This window comes from Manis pentadactyla, chromosome 16 (genome assembly GCF_030020395.1).
Source record: "Manis pentadactyla isolate mManPen7 chromosome 16, mManPen7.hap1, whole genome shotgun sequence".
Classification (NCBI taxonomy): Eukaryota; Metazoa; Chordata; class Mammalia; order Pholidota; family Manidae; genus Manis; species Manis pentadactyla.
In genome coordinates this window covers 78,663,299-78,683,144 of record NC_080034.1, presented here as the reverse complement: position 1 = coordinate 78,683,144, position 19,846 = coordinate 78,663,299, and the positions used below count along the sequence as shown (strand labels likewise).

Below are 19,846 nucleotides of genomic sequence, written 5' to 3'. Positions count from 1 at the left end.
TAATAAGTGAGATAAGATAGATTGTTAGATAGTGAGGAAGCTGCCCTTGAACCTTTGGGAACCACAAATCTGAAGCCTACAATGGCAATAAATATATATTTATTGATAATTACCCTAAATGTAAATGGACTAAATGCACCAATCAAAAGACATGGAACTAAATAATGGTTGAAAAAACAAGAGCCATCTATACGCTGCTTATAAGAGACTTACTTCAAACCCAAAGACATACACAGACTAAAAATGAAGGGATGGAAAAAGAAATTCATGCAAATAATAGGGAGAAAAAAGCAAGAGTAGTAATACTTATATCAGACAAGATAGACTTCAAAACAAAGAAAGTATCAAGAGACAAAGAAGGTGCATAATGATTAAGGGGTCAGTTCAGCAATAGGATATAACTATTATAAATATCTATGCACCCAATATAGGAGTGCCTAAATATGTGAAACAAATATTAACAGAATTAAAGGGGGAAACAGAATGCAACACATTCATTTTAGGAGACTTCAACACACCACTCACACCAAAAGACAGATCAAACAGACAAAATAAATAAGGACACAGAGGCACTGAACAACACATTAGAACAGATGGGCCTAACAGATATCTACAGAACACTCCACCCAAAAGCACACATTCCTCTCAAGTGCACATGGAACATTTTCTAGAATGGATAACATTCTAGGCCACAAAAAGAGCCTCAGTAAATTCAGAAGGATTGAAATTGTACCAACCAGCTTTCTCAGACCCCAAAGGAATGAAATGAAATAAATATGCAAAAAAATATGGAGGCTTAATAACATGCTCCTAAATAATCAATGGATCAATGACCAAATTAAAAGAGAGATCAAGAAATATAATGGAGACAAATGAAAACAACTCAACAGCTTAAAACCTGTGGGAAACAGTGAAGGTAATTCTAAGATGAAAGTATATAGCAATACAGGTTTTCGTCAAGAAAGAAGAACAATTCCAATGAACAGTCTAAACTCACAATTAATGAACTAGAAAGAGAAGAATAAATAAGGCCCAAAGTCAGTAGAAAGAGGGACATAATAAAGATTAGAGAAGATATAAATAAAATTGAGAAGAATAAAACAATAGAAAGAATCAATGAAGCAAGGAGCTGGTTCTTTGAGAAAATAAACAAAATAGATAAACCCCTAGCCAGACTTATCAAGAGAAAAAAGAGTCTACACACATAAACAGAATCAGAAATGAAAAAGGAAAAATCACTATGGACACCACAGAAATACAAAGAACTATTAAAGAATACTATGAAAAATTGTATGCCAACAAATTGAATAATGTAGAAGAAATGGACAACTTCTAGAAAAATACAACCTTCCAAGACAAACCCAGGAAGAAACAAAATATCTTAGCAGACCAATTACCAGCAATTAAATCAGACTGGTAATCAAAAAACTACCTAAGAACAAAAGCCCTGGACCAGATGGCTTCATGGCTGAATTTAATCAAACATTTAAAGAAGAGCTAATAGCCATCTTCTTTAAAGTTTTCCAAAAAAGTAGAAGAGGAGGGAATACTTCCAAACTCATTCTATGAGGCCTGCATCACTCTAATACCAAAACCAGACAAAGACACCACAAAAAAAAGAAAATTGCAGACCAATATCACTGATGAAAATAGATGCAAAAACACTCAATTAGCAAAACAAATTAAAAAATACATGAAAAAGATCATCCATCATGACCAAGTGGGGTTTATTCCAGGGAGGCAAGGATGGTACAATATTCAAAAATCAATCAACATCATGCACCACATCAACAAAAAGAAGGACAAAATCACATGAACATCTCAACAGATGTTGAAAAAGCATTTGACAAAATTCAACATCCATTCATGATAAAAACTCAACAAAATGGGTATAAGAGTAAGTATCTCAATGTAATAAAGGCCATATATAACAAACCTATAGTCAATATCATACTTATAAGGGAAAAGCTGAAAGCTTTTCCTCTAAGATCAGGAACAAGACAAGGATCCCCACTCTCACCAATTTTATTCAACATAGTACTGGAGGTCCCAGCCACTGCAATCAGACAACATGGAAATATAAAAGGCATCCAAATTGGTAAGGAAGAAGATAAACTCTCACTCTATGCAAATGATATATTATACATAGAAAACCCAAAGACTCCACCAAAAAACTATTAGAACTAATAACTGAATTCAGCAAAGTTGCAGGATACAAAATTAATACACAGAAATCTGTTGCATTCCTATATACTAACAACAAATTAGCAGAAAGAGAAATCAGGAAAACAACTCCATTTAAAATTGCATAAGAAAGAATAAAATACCTAAGAATAAACCTCACTAAGGAAGTGAATGATCTATACTCTGAAACTACAAGACGCTCATGATAGAAATTAAAGAAGACAACAATAAATGGAAATACATCCTGTGCTCATGGGTAGGAAGAATTAATATTGTCAAAATAAGCATCCTGCCTAAAGCAATCTACAGATTCAATGCAATCTCTGTCAAAATACCAACAGCATTCTTCAACTAACTGGAACAAATAATTCTAAAATTCATATGGAACCACAAAAGACCCCAAGTAGCCAAAGCAATCCTGAGAAGGAAGGACAAAGCTGGAGGGATTAGTTTCCCTAACTTCAAGTTCTACTACAAAGCCACAGTAATCAAAATAATTTGGTACTGGCATAAGAACAGACCCATAGATCAGTGGAACAGAATAGAGAGCCCAGATATAAACCCACATATCTATAGCCAATTAATATATGATAAAGGAGCCATGAATATACAGTGGGGAATAAATAGCCTCTTCAACAGCTGGTGTTGGCAAAACTGGACAGCTACATGCAAGAGAATGAAACTAGATCATTGTCTAAGTCCATACACAAAAGTAAACTTGAAATGGATCAACCAAAAAACTCACAGAAGAAAACACAGGCAAAAATCTCTTGAATATAAACATCAGCAACTTTTTCCTGAATGCATCTTCTCAGGCAAGGAAAACAAAAGCAAAAATGAACAAGTGGGACTACGTCAAACTAAAAACTTCTGTACAGCAAAGGACACCATCAGCAGAACAAAAAGGCATCCTACAGTATGGGAGAATATATTCATAAATGACTTATCCAATAAGGGGTTAACATCAGAACTATGTAAAGAACTCACACACCTCAACACCCGCACACACAAAAAATAACCTGATTAAAAAATGGGCAGAGTATCTGAATAGACACTTCTCCAAAGAAGAAATCCAGATGGCCAACAGTCACATGAAAAGATATTCCATATTGCTAGTCAACAGAGAAATGCAAATTAAAACCACAATGAAATATCACCTCATACCTGTTAGGATGGCCAACATCCAAAAGGCAAACAACAACAAATGTTGGCGGGAATGTAAATTAGTTCAACCATGGTGGACAGCAATATGGAGGTTCCATCTGACCCAGTAATTCCACTCCTAGGTATTTACCTGAAGAAAACAAGATTCCAGATTCAAAAAGACATTTGCAGCCCTATGTTTATCACAGCACCATTTACAATATCCAAGATATAGATGAATGGATAAAGAAGGTATTGGTACACATACACAATGGAATATTATTCAACCATGAAAAGAAAACAAATCCTACTCAATGGAGCTAGAGTGTATTATGCTCAGTGAAATAAGCCAAGCAGAGAAAGACAAGTACCAAATGATTTCTCTCGTTTGTGGAGTATAACAACAAAGCAAAACTGAAGGAACAAAACAGCAGCAGACACACAGCCTCTAAGAAGGGACTAGCGATTACCAAAGGGAAGGGGTTGGGGACGGTGGGCAGGGGGGAGGGAGAAGGGGATTAGGGGCACTGTAATTCGCAATCGCAATCTAGGTAGGTCATGGGGAGGGCAGTACAGCACGGAGAAGACCAGTAACGACTCTATAGTAACTTACTAGGCTGATAGACCGCGAATGCAATGGGGTGAGGGGGGACTCGAGAACATAGGTGAATGTTGAAACCACAATGTTGTTCATGTGTAACCTTCATGAGATTGTACATCAATGATATTTTAATAAAAAAAAGAAGTAGAAAAAAATTAAAATTGGATGCTAGAATTGAGAAGGCTATATTAAACTAAAGGAATACAGAGTTTAAAAATACTTCCTGTTATGTGAATATGAATATTCCAACATGACTTTGGAAACACTGTTTTTGTACTCCAGGGAGTAATCATTTCTTTCACTTAGTCCCTCTAATGAGTTTAATTGTTCAGGAAGAGTAAGAAGTTGAGTTTTCCTAGAGGTTGAGACTCAGAGCTGTAGAAGACTGAATGGAAGGACTGTGATGCATTGATGAACTTCCTTATGATTTAAGTAACAATTTGTGCCTTAACACATGGTATTTTTGAAACCAAATTCTAAATGTATCTGTGAACAAAAGAAGCTGAAGAAATTGCATGAGATTCAAAGTTGTAGAGATTGTTGCTGTTTCTGAGTCACGGGTGAGTCATTTTTGAAACCATTGTGTTCAGAAAGACAGTTTTATAAAAGAATGCTACTTATAGGTAAAACTAAAAGTGAAGAAAAACACTAAACACCACATAAGAGGTTTTTTTTTTTTTTTTCTAGTGCTGTGTGATTATTCAGGGCTATTGTGTGCAGAAGAGAAGGAAATTGCTTCTGTTTGTTGTGTTTGACTTTGAGTGTACTTTTATTAGATATTTATATTGGTATGCATTTTGCCACTGTATAAAGCAGAGCCAAGTTTCATTATGTGAGGTCTCACTGATTCAGATTTGTGATAATTCACATAAAGATAGGCTAAAGTGCACCTTCACTTAGCAGATGAAAAATTAAGGGATGAAGGGCAGATGGAAGAGATTAATTTTCTAAAGTACTTTGGAAGATCAGTAAGTAAACAATGGAGACACTAATTATAAATCCTCTTGTCTCTCCTTAAAAGAAGGAGCCTGAGAATTTCTAGAAGGTAATACTTCTGTTACTGTTCTAGAGTTCCTACACATCTTTCTTTTCTTTTGCTGTACATTTTTAAAAGTGAAAAAAATTAATGTATACTTAAAAAAAATCACTTATATGAATTTAGAATAAGAATTCTCCTGCAATTTCTTTGAATTGGTGACTGACCCTTCATTGTTTAATGGAGATTATAGTGGTCTTACATGCAAGACCATGACCATCTTAAGAAAGTAAACAGGAAAATCATGAAGTATGGAGCAGGAATTCCCTCTGAAATAAAGTTGGCAGGAGATAAGAGGCGGCAGGCCTGGTGGAATAAATAATACATGTGTTCTGCAGTGGAGGCTGAGGGAAAGAAAAGGCAGATCTGTCTTCCTTGCCCCTTGGTCCCTTCACCATTCCACGGCTGCTGAGGTGTGTATCAGGGTCTGTTTCCTGACATCAAGGACCCCACAAATCCTGATGCAGTAATTCCACAAGGAACCGCTCAGGCAAGTGACACTTTTTACATCTGCAAGTCTCCTACGAGCGAGTGTTCAATTTTTCAAATATCAAAACCCAAATGAGTAAGCCTATTAAGTAATTCCTAAAAAATTATATATATATATATATATTTGTTTTATAATGAATATAAATTTTTATAATAAATTATATTTTTAAAATAAAAGTTTCAAAGGTACACTCTTCTCTGCTAGACTAAGAACAGAGATATTTGTATGGCTCTGCAAGTTGGCAAAATACTTTCAGATGCATTATCTTACTTAATGCTGAGAACTGTTCAGAGGGGGTCGACTGACGAGCCCAGTTTTGCTGACGAGCCGAGAGCTGACACACACACTGTCACAGTGCCCGTCGGTGGCCGAGCCTGCTCTGGGCTCGGAAGGGGACAGGCCAGGTGGTGAAGCGCAAACTCATTCCCAAGGTCAGAAAGGAAAGTCTTCCAGCGTGACCTCTGAGGGAGGTTCAGTTTTCAGGTTCTAAATATAAATGTGCTGTGCGTGGTTTCTGTTTCTCCAAGTTAGGCAGCAGAAGGGAAGTCGTTCATTATCCCAGTCCAGCCAGGAAGGGAGGACTCCAGCCTTGCGGTTACAAATGGTAAACTAGGAGTCTGGCCCTTTTGGGTGGAGGGAGGCATCTTTTGGTGAATGTGGGAGCACAAAACCCAGTGTGTGCTGGGGAGGAAAAGGACTCCTAGGTGTGGGTCCCAACATCCTGGTGCATTTAAGTTGCTCTTGCACTGCCTTATTCTGCCCTTCAACTCACCTTCTGGAGCAATCATGGGGAAACCCAACGGTCAGGAGCTACCAACAGGATGGACACCAAATGAACCAGTGAGAACAGGCAACTTCCATGGGTCAAGGGGTCACCAAACAGGGTTGGAGCCCTGGAGGCAGTGTTGCTCCACGTGGTGGAGGGCGGCTGAGCCAGCAAGCATTCACTTAGCTCTGGAGGAGAGGCAGGGGGAACTGCTGCCAGAAGTTGGCTGGTTGCTCAGAGAAGCACCGGAGCCCAAGGGTGCTGGGTGTTCAGCTTTCTTTCTAAGTGGTCCTCCCCACCCTTGTCTGGAATAGAAAGCATTCCAGGTCTCAGGGTAGATATTCCATAAAGATTTTAACATTTGGTTGGTGTGTCTTCCTTGTGAATGTTTCTCAAGCACCTGCACATTTAGCACAGCACGGAAGATACAGTTCCCAGTAGACACGAGATATCTCTTGGTGCTCTCAGCCATTGCAGGCCCTGGAGTCCACCTTTAGGAGACTTCCACAGCTGTGTGCATTTCAACTGCACCCGAGCTTTGAGATTTGGGGAGGCATGGGAAAATGGGTTTCCTGACTAGACAGCTCAGGAAGATGGAAAATTACTAGATTGGTGGGCAGTTGATTTGAATTTACATCCTGGTAATAGCAGTTCCAGCAGTAAAAACTGCTCTGGACTTGTGCAAAAGTGCTTTGAATCTTGGTTCTGTTCTGCCCCTTAGTAGCTGTGTAGTCTTTAGCAAATCCTGTAACTTCTCTGAGCCTCAAAGTCCCCACTTGCAAAATGGACAATGACCAACCTCATAGGGTTGGACTGAGGAGAGGGGAAAGAATGACGAACAGCAGCTGGTGCAGCGCCTGGCATGAGGCCTGTCCCCAGTAAATGACAGATGTTCCCTCTTAGTCCTTTATCACTGATCCTAAGTTCCCACACAGGTAAAGGGAGGTAATAACTCAGATCCTTCTAACTTACAGGGTAGTTGTGAGACTCCAATGAGATGTATGTGAAATCACCTCCACCCCTAAGAATGTAAAGTTTTAATCGTTTTTATTAGGTTGACACTTTAGGTCCTGTTATCTGGGCCACAGGAAGCTATGGAGAGGAGTGGGTTTGGTTTGATGGGGGAAGAGGAAAGGCAAGGCTCTGGAGCTGGGCTGTGTGTGGGACTGAGGGAGATGGCATTTGTGAACACAGCTGGCGGTTTGCAGTGCTGGAAGAGGTCACCCTCAAAGCAGAGATGAAAGAAGGGAAACCAAGAACACATTTCCGGCCCAGGCAGGACCAGGAAACAAGTCCCATGGCCTTGGCTGGGCCCCTTGCAGCCCCCAAGCCACCTTCTCAGAGGACACAGAAATGGAGGTTGCGCTAGGAGTAAGGAAAAAATCTGCAGTCTTACTCTGAAGATTATGTTTCATCTTAAAGACCAAAGCACTTAATGTTAGCTGCAGAGGAAATAAAAGGAAATTGATTTTTTTGTCCTTTGGGGGAACTAAAACAATGTCTGGGCTACTCAGTTAAAAGCTGGATTAAAAGCATAGAGCTAAACTACATGATTTCCTTAAGAAATCAAGACGTTCTTTCACTCTGTGTGTGTGTAGAGTGTTACCGTTTTAGATGCAAGACACAGAATTTTGACCTGAGTTAGAGAAAGAAAATGAAGACGGAGGGCAGGGCCACCAGAAAGCCCTCCAAGACCAGAGGGACTCCCAGTCCTCTGTGACTCTCTTGGCCCCTAAGGGCCGCGCAGCCCCTGCATTCTCGCCTCCCGCCTGCCCTGTTTCCTCTGATGCCCTTGCCTCTGCTCTTCTCCGTCAGCCTGGCTCCAGGTCTCACACAGGGCAAACAAGCCTCATCTTGTGTAGGTTCTGCAATCACATACAGTGCCATCAAAGGAAAAAAGTAGGGTGGACAACTGGTCTGATATATTCTGAACTGTAATCATTTACTGGTAATTGAATAGATTATCACTTTATTATCAAATAGTTCCCACTGATATTCCCAGGTACAGAGAGACATAGTGGGAATCCAGAGGTTCATTGTCTCTGATTTGCTCAGTTTCCCAAGAGGGAGACAGAACAACAAAGATCATTGAGACCTTGGGGGTTATCCACCCTGGTGACTGCTGTTCACCTGTGCTTTTTGATGATTAGAGATCTTACCACCTGCAAATAATCATATCTTATAAACATACATCCAATAATAGGATGTTACTCTGCAATGAAGAACATTCATGCAACGTGGATGAACCTCACATGTGTTATGTGAAATTAAGTAAGCCAGACTCAAAAGGGCACAAACTGTATGATTCCATTTATAAGATGCTTGGAAAAAGGCAAAATTATAAGGACAGAAAACGTATCATTGGTTGACGAAGGTGAGGGAGAAGGGTTAGTTACAAAGGGGATAAAAGAATGGTTGGGGCTGCAGATCTTCTATATCTCGACTGTTGAGGTACTCACAGGACCATAGGCGTTTGTCAAGACTCATAGGACTATGTTAAAAAGAAAAAGTACTCTCTATAAAAAAGTACTCTGTGTAAATTATATCTTTAATAAACTTGACTAAAATTTTTTTTATAGAACCATTAGCAAAGACTGAATGACATATCTGTTGAAGTGTTTAGAGTGAAATGTATGGATGCCTGGAACTTTGAAAGCATTAAACAATCTGATTTGTTGATAGAGGGATGTATTGGCATATGGATAGATATAAGGCAACTATAGTAAAATGTTAGGGGTAGAATATAGGTGGTAGTTGTAGGGATGCTCCCCTACAACTCTCAATTTTTCTGTATGTGAAAATTTTTACTATGAAATCTCAGAAAATATTTTAAAATGCATCTGTACCACTTTCGTGGCGGGAGGGGGGCGCTGCTTGCAGGCCCACAAAATTGCTTTCATACTTTCTGATAGGCTCACAAAAGCATCCTTTCTCTCTCTTTAAAACCATCCTGACAGCATAAAGCTTTTTCTTGGTCCAGAGGGGCAAAAATCTCTTGAAGTTCTTGGCAGGCTCATTTACATGCATTTACTATCCTCCCTTTAACACAGTATTAGTAAGCAAATCCTTTATGGCTTTTTGTCCCTTAAAAAACTGAAGTATTGGATTAATTTGACTCTGTTCATAACAAATCCTTAGGGAATAAAGCTTTGGGCAGCAGCAATTCAAAGAATCGGTGACCATCCTGGCCGCCGTTTTTCTTGCTCCTGCCTGGCTCTTCTTCCTGCTTCGCTGCCTCTGCATAACGGCGATAGGTGCCAAGCCACCCACTCCTAAGCCCAAGAAGGTCTCTGGTGACTTGGAAACCAGGCACCAATGGGACCAACCTCTGACGGGATAGGGAATGGTCTTGTTTACGAATCACCATTCATTTTGGTGGGGCATGAAAAGATTTACCCTTCAAGGACTGTGTGTGGGATAGTTTTCTGCAAATACATACACAAACCCTCTCCCAGTTTCCTGACCACTTAAATACTCTGCATTATTATCTGGGGAGAGAAGGGGCCGCAGGGCAAGGCTGGTAAGTCAGAGACAACCAGGATGCATGCATAATTAAGTGGAGGTTTCAGTCCCCATCCTATATAATCCATTTCTTCAATTATAGTAATTTCTTGGTGTCTTTAAATGAATCAGATTAGATAGAGATTTATGGCTATCGACTGATATAGAAAGGTATTCAAGTTACGTTTTTAAATGAAACAAGCAAGTTGCAGAACAAATCCTGTGAAAATAATGCACTTATTATATTTTAGAAAAAGAAACAGGAGCACAGTACTGTATGGTTGTGGGTAGGCTGGGAATTCTAGATGATTTTCCCTCTTGCGTTTCTCTATTGTTCGGTTTTTATACAACAGACATAATAGCTTTGTATTAGATCAAAACAAAATGAAGTCATTTACTTTTTTGTGCTGCTGCTCACAGTCTTTGCAGTCTTGACAATGTGTGTGTGTGTATATATATATATATATATATTCTTATATTAAACAATCATGTTAAATAAATTGTTAAACAATGTCATTGATATTTCAGAGGCCCCTCATACAGACAGCCCATTTACGTAGTTGGTTGTATTTAGGTTGACATACTTCAAGATGGTTTCTATCTCTCCCCCCACCTTCCCAGTGGAATACACTAGCTTAATGGGGCTGAGAAAATTTGCTATTTTGGTAATTTCCTGTTTCCAGTCAGAGACCAAGTTGTTATTCTAATGATTAACTTTTGGGGTCTTTATATCTGTCTACAAATGAATAATCTGAGAATAAAAGGTTTCAAGATGCATCACCAAGCTCTGAGTTCTCTAATCCCTCTGCTGTTTTCAGTCCTCTTTATTTTTGTTAGTTGTATCTGCATTTGTTTCTTCTTTCTCTCCTTCCCTTTTCCCTCCCACACCCTCTCTTTTGTCTGTCTTTGGCTGGAGACAGCTAAAATATCTGTCCAGATCAGTGTACATACACAGAGAGCTCTTTCTCAACCAATAGGACCCCCTTGAATTATTCAAAGTATCTCCCTTTCTCGGATTTCCCATCCTTTTTCCCTTGATGGTATGAACTGGGATGGGCATTTGGCGATGGCATTCCCAGACTTGATCATTCAGGTAGGAAGGAGGGTAAGGCTTCTACAGAGCAAGTATTCTTCTGCATAAGGAGAAAATAGGTAATGCCAGGTTTGAAGATATATAAGTAATTCTTCTGTCAGTATGAATGCTAAGGTCCCTAAACCAAAATAGAGTTGAATTCCCTGTATTTGGCAGAACTGCTGGTAAACAAGATGTGGCACTGGGGAGAAACCCAGGCCCTGAGGGCAGCTTGCCTGCTGTCTGGGCTGAGGTTATTCATGGACACCTTGAGCAGGTGCCTAGACTGGAGCCAAGGAGCATAGGTGACCTGGGGGTTATAGAGAATGTTCTAAAAGACTTCTTTCTTTGTTTTTTACATCACCTTCTCAGTTACCTGCCACCAAATCTTTAAGCTAATGGTTTTAAAGGAAACAAGAACCAAGTGAGGAATTCGCCAGGATAGAGACGGACAGAAAGGTCCAGCCTGACGCAGCAGCGGCTGCGCAAGGAATCCTACATTTAGGAGGATTCAGAACAACAGGATGCACCAGGGCACCCAGGGTGGGAAAGGCAGCAGCCTGGCTTCTGCTTTGGTTTGGGACATTTGAGTGTTTGCATTGATGATGAAAAGCTAAATATGCAGCCACATGGCTTCCCCAAGCCAGGACAAAATCCCAGAGGGAGGAGTCCTGGGGAGAAATATAAGAGTCGTTGGGGCCCAACAGCACGGCTGCCCACCCTTGCCAGATAGCAGGTGAGCCAGGGAAGAAAGCTGATCGCAAACTGGGCTGCTCTGTAAGCTGATGCTGGGTCTTTCGCAAGCAAGCGCCATCTGCAGAGTGGTGGCCTGGTGTGGAAGGCGGCTGCTGGGAGAGGCGCCCTGCACACGCCACTACCCCAGGGCCCTCTGGCTCTCAGGGGCCTGCCCAGCACTGGCCCTTGGCCTCAGCTTCATCTGGAGACACAGGGGTGTTGAAAAGAGACTCTAAGACCTTTCTATGAACCAGAGTGCCCTCTAAAGCCACATGGGGTGAGAATAACCAGGTGGGTTCTTGCCTTCTTGTATAGAACTGGCAGTCAAGGACAGCCAGGCAGAACCGTCCTTCCAAATCACACCTTGCTCCTAACCATAGTGTAGACAGTTCAGTCTGTAGACCTCAGACCACTGCCTACAGGTCCCTTCTTGCCCTGCCACAATTAAAAATATCACCATACTGAGCCGGGAGCAGGGCCAAACAAGCAGAGGTAGACAACCCAGCCGCACTAACCCCGGGAAGGACGTGGGTCTGGGAGGCAGCATTCCCTGATCTCAGATGCCCAGCAGCTTTGTCACTATCATCTTTTCAGGGACAGAGAAAATCTGTTTCCATTCCTCTGATTGGGGCTCACAGAGGGTGTCACCCTGTGGCCTCCTCCATCACAGCTTGACCAAGACATGGAGTGCAACCTTTTAAGGAGGTGAAATAGTAAGTTCCACTTGGCTATGTCATGTGGATGCATTGATTTACACTGAAAACAGTCTGGGGATCCACGTGGGGAAAACACTCACCTCACTTCCCAGAATCGGAGTTAATTGTACCCCAGGGGCAAGAGTGCTTTTTCCCTGGCTGGCTGGGTTTCCCCCTGCCTGGTGTGGTGCAAGCTGTTGGGACATGGAGGTAGGGTGACACTCGGGGCTGAGGAAGAGGGGCTGCCTTCTGCAGCACGGTACTTTCCCACAGCCCAAAAGCATGATGGTGGCAGTTGTGGCCTCCTTATACTTTCCCAAATGCCACCATTACTTCTAGGTCGTCAGATCTTAATAGCTACTGCTGCCATGAGCCAGGCACCATGCTAGGTGGTTGGGACATTTCGTGTCTTTCAATCTCTCCAATAACCACTGTGAGGTTGACATCGTTATGATAACCATTTTGTGTTTAAGGAAGGAGATATATTGGGAGGTGGAGTGACTTGCCCATAGGCTAAGAGCTTAAGAAGTTGTAGAAGATTTGAAGCTAAGTCTCCCTGTTATCAATGCTTATATGCTTTCCAGGCTTTCTTTCTTTTAACCTCCCCTAACTTTAGCAAACTAAAGGAAAGAACGGCTCACAGGGCACCCTCTTATCTGTGATCACCCCTCACTACCCTGCCCTGCACTGCTGTCAGAAAGTGCAGGCACCTGCTGAGTCATTGCTGTCAGTTCCTCTCTTTACGTGCAGAGCTCTCAGGTTAGCAGCCTGATATGGTTTCAGATGAGCCTGTCTTCAAAATGTCTGCCCACTGTAACATATTCGCGTATTTTTCTGATGGCCTCTTTCAGCAAATATCCCTCAGAACAGTAATACCTTTACAACTCTCATATCTTGGTTCCATTAATTTCCACCCCACATTACTACAGACAGTAAATAATATGCATATCTCACTACAGACTCCAGGAGTGAAAAGAAGTGATGGGCACTAAGGGCAGACGGACTTTGGGAATCATTGCATTGTAATATGAACTCAAACCTATATTGAGTATGCTGGGTGCCAGGAATTTTGCTAAGGATTATAGGCAGAGTGCATTAAGAATTAGTTTTTACCTGGGGAGATTTGAATATGGACTGTGCATTAAATAGTATTGAGGGATTATTGTTAATTTTATTAGGCAGTTATGTAGAAAACGTCCTTATACTTTAGAGATGTTCTTACTGAAATATTTAGGGTTAAGATGTCATAATATCTGTAATTTATTTAAAAATATTTCAGCAGGAAAGTAGGTAAAGTAAATGTGGCAAAATCTTTAACAATTATTAAATTTAGGTGATGGGTATATGGGATTTATTATACTGTTTTCTCTACTTTCTATATGTTAGACAATTTTCATAATAAAATTTTTCCTTAAATTTTTTCATATTAAAAAGTAAAAAAGAAAAACAAAGATCTCTAGTAGCTCAAAATCCAGGTTCTATAGACAATTGGCTTTTGTAGTAAGCAGAATCCTAAAATGGGTCCATCATTCCTGCCCCTATATGTGCTGTAAGTCCCTTACCTAGAGTGTTAGTAAGAATTGTGGATATGGTGAGAGTCTACTTGCACGATTAGGTCGTGTTCTATAGCAAAGAGTAGGGATTTTGAAGATGTAATTATGATACTTGAGCAATTGATTTTGAACTAATCAAAGGGGAGATTATCTTGGCCAGACCTAGTCAGGCGAGCTGTTTCACGGAGAGATTACAAGCGACAGCAGACACTCCCCAGCGGAAGCAGAGCTGCCATGTTGTAGGAAGGGCCACATGGCGGGGAACAGCGGGCAGCCTTTAGTTGCTGAGGGCATCTATTTCAGCAATTGCAAAACAGTGTCTAGGGCCAGCTTTGTGGGCTGGTATTTGCACCGAGAAGCTTCTTCATTGCTTCTTTCCTCTCAGTGCCTTCACTTCTTTCCCTCTCCACTGCCTCTAAATCCCTGCCTTCAAACATGCACAGGTGTTTCATGGGCTGGAAAAATCACCCCAAAACAATATCACTTGATCCAGCGGCTATTCTAAGTCACGCTGACCCCACTGCAGCCTCCAGGGTGGAGGAATGTTAGAATCCCCTCCTTCCTCAGACACTTTGCCGGAGTCCAGGACTAGCTTGCTTAATGTCAAATTTGAAATAAACTTTATTAACACATCATTGTTTCATATTAAAACCATGCAGAAATCATATCACAGATATTTGTCTCATGATTTAAGTAAAATTGCTAAAATGAAACAGGCCTTTCCCCCAAGTTCTTTTTAGAGGGGAGGCTGACTCCCCATCAACACCACCTCCTTTCTCATACCCCATCCACTCTCCACCCTCTCCCAGTGATTTGTCCCACAGTAAAAGTGCTGTCCTAAATCTACGGGACCCCAACTGTTTTCTTATAGACACAGAATGAGGTGTCACAAAAAGTGGAATTTGAATCAACTGAAAGAAACACATGAATAAGGAAGTGAAGGCTCTAAGAAAATTACTAATGACTCCTTCAGTTATATTAAAGAGATTTTGCTGGGTACAATCCCATGTTTGTAGGGTGCTATTTGGAATCAACCAGCCCAGTGTGGCCTCCTAAGATAGTAGTGTGACTGTGTTTATTAGTTATGTTTCTAAACCACACATTCATCTTAATTTAACTGTCTTCACCAGGGGCTTTTAACACATAAGAAAGACTCACTAGCAAACAACTAAGCTTAAATAACAACATGGAATGGGCCTGTAATGACACCACCACCTTGCACTTAACCAAGGGTTCAGTGGTCCACAGTTGTCACATTTTGTAGCAGAGCATACTATTGGTTATGATTGTATTTAAAATCTAACAAAGTAACTGGCATTGCTTAGACTTGAGAGCTTTCACACAGAAATTAGCTTTTTTTTTTTTTTTTCTTACTTTCTTGAACAGTTGGGAAACCTGGCAACTGCTGGACCCCCATTCCTCATGAAAACAATCTGATGACATAGAATGACGGCGGCTCTCCTGTGACAGGACAAGCACTTTCCCATTTACCACAGTCTTTACCGTTCCCTATTGCCTCCTCAGACTGAGGCCAAATGTCAGTTGTAGTTTATCATCATGGTTTCACTGTTGTTTTTCTTGTGACAGATGAGAAGAAAGTGATCTATTCTTTACCACCATGAAAACAGCCCTTTCACTCACTTGCCTCAGCAGCCTAAGCTTTTTGAGTTTTCTGACATTTGAGTTAAAAATAACTTTTCAGCAACACACACACACAAGTATGTTACTTATCGGTGAGTAATAGTCCTGACATATACTTGGAAGGCTTTTTCTTTCTCAGATTACTTCAACACTAAAATCTCCCCTTTGGTGAGAGTTCCTGTCAAGTCCAGGGGAACCTTGGTGTGAGTCTGATCATTTAAGAGATACACGATCGGGTCCTTTAAAGGAAATGTGACTCACTGATCCTTGACTTTCTCCCACTCTAGCTACATTGCTGATATCTGTTTGATTCAGACATTGCATTTCTTCCCCCTGTAATAAAATTTCCAATTCACACAAATTTCCAATTCAAAATTTCCAATTACAGCTTGACAGGTGTAAATATTTATTTGTATTTCCCATCAAGATGGAGAAATAAAAGAGGCTCTCTTCTTGTTCGCTACTTGAAGCAAAGAGTATTTAGTTACCTGTGATCAGGACAGAGCTGCGGGGAGGAAATAGGCAAAGAGAGGGGCGCAGATGAAGACGAAAACCACCGGGCAGTGAAGGCGGAGGGGAGGGCAGCGTGCCGCCGGATTTGCACCGGGGGCGGGAAGGAGTGTGTGCGGGCGGGGCGTGCAGAGAGGGCCGGGGGGCCGGGGGTGGGGGGCGGGCACACCTGTGGGGCACTCACGGCCGGGCCGCCGCCTCCGCATCCGGTCCCTCCACGGCCTGCTCCTGACCCGGTGCAACCGCGAAGGCAGCACCATGGTCCCCACGTGAGCGCCCTAGAGCCTTCTCATGCCGGGGGACGGCAGGGCTGGCACCGCTGCCAAAGTCAAGTCCAGGCATGAAAAATTAAAAAAAAAAAAAAAAAAAAAGAACACCCTCCTCTCTTTTTATATCCGCGGTTTCCGTTGGCTTCTTTTATCTCGACTGGCCTCGCCTTCCCTTCCCGTAGCTCCCGACTGGCCAAGGCGGCCGGGCGCTGGGCGGCCGGGCTGAGCCCCTCCTCCGCCTGGGCCATGTTTTATGCATGAGGACGACGGGGCGGTGATTCCTTCCAGCGGAGCCGGTCGGGGCTCCCGTGCCTGCGCCGCCTCGGGGCCGTGCAGCGGCTGGGGGAGGGCGGGGGTCCGGCTGCAGAGAACAATGGCCTGAAACGGGAGCCCCTCTCCGTGGGCAGGAGCGCAGGTCAAAGCCGGGCTGCCAGGGCGTGCAGGGCTGTGCCGCCCCAACAGGGACACGCCCGGCGCATTGTAGGGCACACGCTCTATTTCCTGCTGGGTCCCCAGCACCTGCGTTAACAGTTTTCCTCTGCCCACATGAGGCCTTTGCACCAGTTAACCTGCCCAGTTCACTGACCTCCGATATGCTCACGTGAACCTTTTCACCATCCCATTGTCCATACTTTTCTCTCCACCAAAAATCACACACTCCCTCATCAGCCACCCAGTCATGCTCCAAAATCTCATTTGCCCGGGAAGCTTTCCTGAACACACTGATGGGTCCAGCCCCCACTCACCTGTGCCCTCCACTCCTCTGGTCTATGTCATAATTTGTTAGCTATTGTTTGCTGGGTGGTTTGTTTTAATGCGCACATCCAAACAGCAGGCGAGCTTTGCGGTGGCAGGGACTGTTCATTCCTCTCTCCGAGCTGCCACGGACAGTGGATTGCACGGGAGACTGGTGGTCTCAAGGAGCGGCTGGGGCAGCTTTTGTCTGCCTCCCCGAATCTCCATCAGCCCTTCCTCAAGTCACCCCACCTAAATACAGCCTAACTAAATATACTGTATTGGCTGTAAAAACACAGCATCAATATAAGACCCCTGGGTGCTGCACCCCCACAATCAGAAGGCCCTCTTGTGGGCCCCTCGTATAGACATTGTAGAAATGCACTTATTGGGGAAGCTCTGTCTATTGATTGCTTACTTTGTTCCAAGCTCTTGCCTCATCAGTGTCAGTTTACTCTAGGCAACAGTTATTGATCAAGGCCTTAGGAATATAGTCTTGGCATGAGGTCAGAGCTGCAAAAAGTGACATTCAAGCTACCAAATTTAGTCCAAGATGATCTATAAGCTGCTGAAAGCACGAACTCTGTCATCAATCTTTTATGGTTTTCATGGTGCCACAAGCAGGTGGGCTGAGAGAAAACTGCTGGGAGATGGGGTTTAGGAGGGTCATAATCTCAACGAACAGGTGCTGAGCTGTAGGCATCTTAGTCTCTGTGCCTTGCTTCCTTCATCTTAAAAGGGGAATAACCTATGGAAAACATTGTCAAGATGAGATGAGATCAAGGTAACATAACTCTTTAGAGGTTGGTAGAGTATTGGCTTGGTCCCAGGAGCTCAGGCTCCTCTTTCAACTAGCACTTTGCTGGGCAGTGAAGAGTACATTCCGGAGCTGAACTGGCCCTGGACAAACCCTCAGTAGCCTGCTGAATACATGCATGGCTTTAATATCACCGTGCCCCAGCTTCCTCATCTGTAAAATGGGAATAAGAACGAGAGCCACTGCCCTTAGTGTCATGCCGATGTTCTCCTGGGTTTGTACACACAAAGGGCTTAGAACTGTGCTTAACACAGAGGAATTGCTCCATGTTATCAGCAACAATTGTTAACTAGCCATGTGATTTCATACAAAGTTGGCAAACTTTAGTTTTCCTTATCTGCAAAATGAGGGAGTCCAGTTACAGTGAGTCCTGAGTATTAGTTTCTTATTGTTGCTATAATAAATTTAGCGACCTTAAACAACACAAATTGACTCCCTAGAGGTTGAAGTCTGAAATGGGTCTTGCAGGGCCAAAATCAAGGTGTGTCAGGTCAGCATTCCTTTTGGAGGGAGGGTCTGCTCCTTGCCTTTGCAGCTTCTAGAGGCTGCCCGTATTTCTAGAATCTATTTCTAGGTTACTTTTGTTAGCCTGGAGGACCACCACCCTGGGCTGTTACACCAAATGCTGTGACTTAGCAATTGAGAGTCACATGGGGCTCTGCTGGTCTAGACAACAGCCACTGGACCCTGACCCCTCACTCATGTGCCTGCATCCCAACCTTTAATTTCTGAAGCAAGGGGGAGGGCAGAGACCAGGATAAGGACACAATCTATGTAAGGTAGCCATTGAGAAGGTTTTATTGACTGTTGCATCTGGACACAATTCCCTAGAACAACACAAAGAGAACCATATATTTGAGAGACCCAGGACAGATGTTCTAACAGTCTTGTCTATTCTTGACCTCTTCAATTGTTAATTGCAATACATTTCTGTTCTACACGGCACTTAGCATAAATCAAACCATGTAGCTGCCAACTAGGTACATTAAAGACGCGGGGAAACTCAGAGATTTCTGCAAGGGTGTGTGTGGCCAGGCTCCCTGCTGTCACCTTCTTCACTGTTAGGCTCTTGAAAATCTGTGCCCAAAATGAAGGGGAATATGCAGAATGTGATACAAAATGAAGTACTTTTTTTTTTGCCAACAGTATCAGACCTCCTTTCCTCTTCATTAAGCCACATATTTCCTCAAACCTTTGCTGCATGAGTCACTGCTTTTCAGATGTACATAACTTACATCAGATGAGGGAGAACAGCAGGCCAGAGGGGGCGGAAAGCACAGTTAGGTCTAAAATAAGAGGCGATTGAAATGTTTGCACTTCCTCTTTTCTTCTGAATTTAAATACAAATCTTGCCAGTTTAGTCATCATAATCAAGGAGAGATTCAGGGGTCGGGGGATGGAACATGAAGAAGACGACTTGCCTCCTTCTTTTATTATTGTTCCTTCCGGTCATACTGGCAATGCTGCAGAGCCATGGCTCCTACCATCTGGTTCCCTTTTCCCACTCTGAGCTTTGTCTTTTCTTTCATCAAGTACACACTCATAAATGCCTACAATAAGTTGTCTGGGGAGTGTTATTCTCCAAAGGAACATTTTCATTTGTATTAAGTGTAGAATAGCAATTTTTACTCTTCAAGACCTGTGTTGCTATTGTTTTCATAAGCTTCAGAATTTCATGGCAAAACACAAAGCTTCTGCTAGGAGCAGTGGTTCAAAAAGAATATGGAAAAAAGCATAATTACATGATCCTTTCTCATTTTTCCTTGAATCCATTTTCAATAAATGGAAGCTAGGTCCTCAATTCAGGAGAAAGAGCACCAGCATGTCTATTTCTACTTTAAAACTGTCCTGGGGAAAAACAGACCTTCAAGTACTAAGTAGAGAATGGAAACTGCTTAGTCAATTCACGTTGTGTTACTTAAAAAGAAAGCCACTGAGAAAAACTTGGTATTATTTTGAAATAAAAGCTTATCAAACACCAGGAGGAAAATGACAGCACAGCACTTGAGTTATTTCTCTCCTGTCATGAACACACAAAAAGGACACAGTTTATTCTTTGGAAACTGGAATGGGATTGGAAGCCAGGTTCTAGTTGTGG

At 42.4% G+C, this 19,846-nt stretch overlaps 1 protein-coding gene across 4 annotated transcripts in view; it reads right to left on the bottom strand.

The window, feature by feature from the left end:
• RIPOR2 (RHO family interacting cell polarization regulator 2) overlaps positions 1-16,226 on the bottom strand; it is a 260,160-nt gene extending 243,934 nt beyond the window's left edge. For 2 of the 4 annotated variants that reach the window (XM_057494078.1, XM_036911676.2), the window contains exon 1: positions 16,097-16,225. In XM_057494078.1, the coding sequence (XP_057350061.1) occupies positions 16,097-16,187 (91 nt within the window). In that variant the 5' untranslated portion in view covers positions 16,188-16,225. Of the gene's footprint in view, positions 1-16,096 lie in introns of all 4 variants that reach the window. The other 2 variants (XM_036911678.2, XM_036911673.2) reach the window with 2 other exon arrangements.
• Positions 16,227-19,846: the final 3,620 nt, after the last annotated feature.